Genomic DNA, 6,000 nt, shown 5'->3' on the forward strand with positions numbered 1-6,000 from the left:
ATGTTTTCGTATTGAGGTCAGCTGTAGAGATGCGTGGATAGTGAACTTTTCTTTACCTTCTTTTCTATAACTTTATCATCCATATAAATACATGATTGCGGTAAACTTGTGCGCGCGAATTAAAAAACTGTTAGGCAATACTGTAAAATGTCGCGGAAGAAAATCCACTCGTTTTTTTCAGCAAGAGTGAAATAGAACAAACAAACAACAAGTTGTAGAAAATGAAGACTTGGATTCGGAACAGCAAAAAAAAAAGAACAAACAAAGCTCACATGCATCAGATAACAGAAAAAGAAAACAAGCAGCAAAGTTTCAGCCTTATTGCAAAACTCTGTTTCCATGGGTTGTATGTAATATTCTAACACTGTTTTTTTTTTTCTTTTTATTGTAAAAAGACATACATGGTATAAGTAATTCATAATGCATTCTGTGTCTGTATGTAGCTTTTCAAGGTAAAAAAATCTGGTTCTTGAGTTTTAATGTTCTAAAACTTTACAGCTGTAAATTACCAATGTATTTAAACTGTAGAGCATTATTAAAATGGTTTAAATTAAATAATTGTTTTGGTCAATACAGTGATTTAAGGTATAACATAAAAAAACAGGATTCATAACACCCTTGAAGACTTGAGCTGTGCGCCAGTAGTGACTACTGAATATCTGGAGTGACTAATGTTTTTAGAAAGTATTAGTCATTAGTGACTACAAAAATTTAGAACCCAGGGGAAACCCTGGTTGTAACCCTCCATGTGACATCATAGAGCTTAATCCTGCACTGACTAAAGAATAGGACAGGATCCCCCAAGATGTCATCAGGCATGCCCCACCCATGTAGAGATTAATGACAGAGAAATGCATAATAGGTACTAAGACATTCATAAGAACATAAGAACATAAGAAAGTTTACAAATGATAGGAGGCCATTCGGCCCATCTTGCTCGTTTGGTTGTTAGTAGCTTATTGATCCTAGAAACAAATGAGACAAATGTATATCCTGTGTGACAAATGTATCTCCAGAGACCAAACCTATAGTCATTCTTATTTCCATGGGCCTCCTTTAATTAATTTTTCTGAGTTGTGTATTTTGATACACATGCGGTCCAGTTGGCCTAGGGGGTTCCGTACTGACTATAGGGATCAGCAAAGTTTTTTTTTTTAAAAGTTCTTTAAATCTATCTTAATGTCTAACTCCTTGAATATCTGAAATCTAGAGTCATTGCAATTGATATTTAAACAAAATATCTTTTTAAGTCTGTTTCTCAGTTTGCACATTACAAAAGTTGACTGCAATTGGACCATTTTTCTTAAAACAAGAAATCAAAAACAGAACAAATACAAAATAAAGAGAGGGACTTTTAGTTATTTTCTAAAATGAAGCAAAGCGTGGTTCTGGCAGGGAACTCAAAGCGTGGTTCTGGCAGGGAACTCAAAGCGTGGTTCTGGCAGGGAACTCAAAGCGTGGTTCTGGCAGGGAACTCACAGCGTGGTTCTGGCAGGGAACTCACAGCGTGGTTCTGGCAGGGAACTCAAAGCGTGGTTCTGGCAGGGAATTCAAAGCGTGGTTCTGGCAGGGAACTCACAGCGTGGTTCTGGCAGGGAACTCACAGCGTGGTTCTGGCAGGGAACTCACAGCGTGGTTCTGGCAGGGAACTCACAGCGTGGTTCTGGCAGGGAACTCAAAGCGTGGTTCTGGCAGGGAACTCACAGCGTGGTTCTGGCAGGGAACTCACAGTGTGGTTCTGGCAGGGAACTCAAAGCGTGGTTCTGGCAGGGAACTCAAAGCGTGGTTCTGGCAGGGAACTCAAAGCGTGGTTCTGGCAGGGAAGTCACAGCGTGGTTCTGTCAGGGAACAAAGCGTGGTTCTGGCAGGGAATTCAAAGCATGGTTCTGGCAGGGAACTCACAGCGTGGTTCTGTCAGGGAACAAAGCGTGGTTCTGGCAGGGAATTCAAAGCATGGTTCTGGCAGGGAACTCACAGCGTGGTTCTGGCAGGGAATTCAAAGCATGGTTCTGGCAGGGAATTCAAAGCACGGTTCTGGCAGGGAACTCAAAGCGTGGTTCTGGCAGGGAACTCTAAGCGTGGTTCTGGCAGTGAACTCTAAGCGTGGTTCTGGCAGTGAACTCAAAGCGTGGTTCTGGCAGGGAACTCACAGCGTGGTTCTGGCAGGGAACTCACAGCGTGGTTCTGTCAGGGAACAAAGCGTGGTTCTGGCAGGGAATTCAAAGCATGGTTCTGGCAGGGAACTCTAAGCATGGTTCTGGCAGGGAACTCTAAGCGTGGTTCTGGCAGTGAACTCAAAGCGTGGTTCTGGCAGGGAACTCACAGCGTGGTTCTGGCAGGGAACTCAAAGCGTGGTTCTGGCAGGGAACTCACTTTAACCTTAGTTCAAATCATTTAAATATCAAGCATTTGTTAGGCGCTTCCAATACCAGACTTAATTGTTAATCGAATAGCTGGTTTCTTATTTGTCCCTCGATAAATAATATGTCCAATGATCATCAAGGAAAGGATTTATATTTTACCTCTATCCACTACGTCCCTGCTGTGTGCCAGAGTTCGCCTCCTCCTGCTTTTTCAACTTTGCCTCTCCACTTATCTGTAAACTAATTCATGGGCTTCAGAATTGGGCTCTTGGAATCTTGAGTAATCCTGAGTAGATTTAGCACCTATTATTTGCAGTAAAGCTGTATTTCTGGTATTCCGTATAATTTTATATTTACCTGGTAAGTCTGGGGTTTGCTGTCACTGTCATAAATTCTCGATACTGGAATGGATCTGTTTGGGTAATAAATAGAAAACACCTATTAGTCTGTGACTGTTTCCAGGTGTTTGACCATTGAACTTGCTGGAAAACACATATTTAAAAACATTGCACTTCATAATAGTAAACAATTAGACATAGATTATGCTGAGTTGTTTTCATTATTTACATGTTTTACAAAATCATTCAGGAGACATTTAAATCCAAAAGCTGAAAACAAACATAAACTAGAGAATTGCTGATGAAAATGCTTCAAACATCATATGATTTGTTACAGGACTTATTATTTTAAAAACACACATTCATTTTAACAATATAGGCATTAGCTACAGTAACCAGAAGTATTGTGAAAATATACATTTTATTACATTTTTACCGCAGACGAAAGGTTGAAAAAACTAGATGAAGCCTGACATAAATTGAATAGTAAATGACAAACGAGTTGAATGTGAATCATGTGTTCTAGCCACCTTATCAGCACAATTCTCCAATAAGAACTAGAACAGGCCCTGTCAGCAATCAGACATTGTGGGATAGCAATTCAGGAATTGCCTTTAGTAAATAAATTAATCTATATAAAATATTTTCCTGATAGCATTATTAATTCACAGTCCTCCGTTCTGCCAACATGTTTTTTTTTTCACAAGGGGACTCCTGGAAACAATTATACAACTTCAGATTCACTATTGTTTCTTAATATTACTATCTTCTGGTGGAATTCCCTCAATCTATTTATGCATTATCATAAAAAGCAAACAACGTACAAGTGCAATCTGGCCAACCGAACAGCAATAAAGTAATTGTAGGCTTCAAGCATCCTTAAATCTGAGAAAGTGCAAACCGCAAAGATCTTTGAGTACAGGTTTGTGCCCCTCAACAGATAATAAAAGCTTGCGTAACAAAGTACAGAACCCGTATCTTCACAATAATGCTGAATATGGACTCTTGTTTTAAAAACTAGTTTTAAACCCTTTCTGACTGCACTTTGCCAACATCGTATGGTACGTTTATATTATTGATTTTTGTTAATTAGAACGTAAAGGTTTTTTTAATATTTATTTTTTGTTCTTTCTCAATCTTTTAAATGTAAAAATTAAAAAACAAAACAATCCTACATTTAAAAAAACGCACATCATTTTATTCAGGAGAATGTAGCCTTGGTGGTAAAATTGTGATTATCATTTTTTTTTTTTTTTGGTGTTGAACAAAAAATGCTTTTTTGGGAAAGTGTCTTTTTACATACTATATTTTTTGTCTACTTATCAATAATACTAACATGAATATTTGTTAGTTTTTTTTTTTATCATAACCTTATTTTGAATAAAAACAGACTATAAGTAGTACAGGTACCTTTTTTTTACTTTGGCTTTGCTAGAACCACTGCTGGAAGGGCCAGTCAAGCTGGTATCTTCAGGTTCCCCCCCATCTGTGGTTGCTTGAGCCGCATGTATTTCATCTACATCTGTTAAGTAGACATTATAAAAACATACCCCAGTTTAAGTGCAGCAGGTGCCTCTGGAGTGGGGGTACACATAAAGAAAAACACAATTTCCCACCTATATGTATTATAATGTGTTAGAGATTTTGGAAAGTAAGGTTCAAAAAGTACATCTATAAACAACAAATATGAATGCTGATCTTATTGAACATAATGCTTATGTAAAGCTTGGTAAAAGTAATACACAGCATTTGATTCAATTGCAAGTATTATTATGCAGTCTTTAATATTGACATATGGTGGGCCACAGCTGACATTTGACACAAGTTGATAAGAGTTCCCTTCACTTCATGATAGTTTAAACAAATGTATCCGCATAATACTAAGCTCCTATCCAAACATCCGTACAGTACTGTTTGTGTTGGTCTTACCTTGTGCACCTTTGTTTGAAATCACTAGCCCCTTCTCTGCTTTTTTTTTCTTCTTGAGTTTAATTCCAAACATTTCCATTCCTGAAAAACAGTTAAACAGTAAACAAAGCAGCCACATTTCTCATTCCATATTCTCACACACAATTTAATGAGGATCAAAATCAATTTCCTACAATGTTACCTCAGAACTCAGTGAAACCCTAGGAAATTAATTCAATTCTGCTGACTGACACTGTAGAATTTATATTTCTGTATCAAGACAAAAGTCTTCTGTGAAACATTTACAAATTTCTAAAAGGAACTGACAATAATATCAAACGTTGTCTTTTTTGTTTATTAGGAAATACATCAACATTCCTTCTCCATGAAACATTTCATGTTGGTAATATTATCTCCTAGATTTGTGTTACATCAACTAAATCTTTATGGTAAATACGCATTGGATGTTAAGGTGTGATTTCATAAGACTCAGCTTGTTGCCGTTTCACTAAATCACTTAGCTCAGTTTCTGTTCAAGGATTATGACTGCAGTTTGGTGATTTCCTGTGACATGTCTGAGTCAGTAAGTTTCAGACAGTATTTATATTGGTCAAATCAATGGCTAATAAACCATGCAGTGACTTTAAGAACATAAGAAAGTTTACAAACGAGAGGAGGCCATTCAGCCCATCTTGCTCGTTTGGTTGTTAGTAGCTTATTGATTCCAGAATCTCATCAAGCAGCTTCTTGAAGGATCCCAGGGTGTCAGCTTCAACAACATTACTGGGGAGTTGGTTCCAGACCCTCACAATTCTCTGTGTAAAAATGTGCCTCCTATTTTCTGTTCTGAATGCCCCTTTATCTAATCTCCATTTGTGACCCCTGGTCCTTGTTGCTTTTTTCAGGTCAAAAAAGTCCCCTGGGTCGACATTGTCTATACCTTTTAGGATTTTGAATGTTTGAATCAGATCTCTGCGTAGTCTTCTTTGTTCAAGACTGAATAGATTCAATTCTTTTAGCCTGTCTGCATACGACATGCTCTTCTTTGCAATCGTTCTAGAGCAGCAATATCGTTTTTGTAACAAGGTGACCAGAAATGAGCAAAATATTCTAGGTGAGGTCTTACTAATGCATTGTAAAGTTTTAACATTACTTCCCTTGATTTAAATTCAACACTTCTCACAATATAGCCGAGCATCTTGTTGGCCTTTTTTATAGCTTCCCCACATTGTCTAGATAAAGACATTTCTTAGTCAACATAAACTCCTAGGTCTTTTTCATAGTTCCCTTCTTCAATTTCAGTATCTCCCATATGATATTTATAATGCACATTTTATTGCCTGCATGCAATACTTTACACTTTTCTCTATTAAATGTCATTTGCCATGTGT

The 6,000-nt window shown here is 37.6% G+C and overlaps 1 protein-coding gene across 1 annotated transcript in view; it reads right to left on the bottom strand.

Moving 5' to 3' along the window:
* Positions 1-4,708, bottom strand: part of LOC117401291 (fer-1-like protein 6) — a 202,711-nt gene extending 198,003 nt beyond the window's left edge. Inside the window, exons 1-3 of the mRNA XM_059013927.1 lie at positions 4,631-4,708; positions 4,112-4,223; positions 2,721-2,775 (exon numbers count right to left, since the gene is read on the bottom strand). Of these exons, the coding sequence (XP_058869910.1) occupies positions 2,721-2,775; positions 4,112-4,223; positions 4,631-4,703 (240 nt within the window). The 5' untranslated portion in view covers positions 4,704-4,708. The remainder of the gene's footprint in view (positions 1-2,720; positions 2,776-4,111; positions 4,224-4,630) is intronic.
* Between the last annotated feature and the right edge of the window lie 1,292 nt (positions 4,709-6,000).

This window comes from Acipenser ruthenus, chromosome 47, assembly GCF_902713425.1.
Source record: "Acipenser ruthenus chromosome 47, fAciRut3.2 maternal haplotype, whole genome shotgun sequence".
Taxonomy (NCBI): domain Eukaryota; kingdom Metazoa; phylum Chordata; class Actinopteri; order Acipenseriformes; family Acipenseridae; genus Acipenser; species Acipenser ruthenus.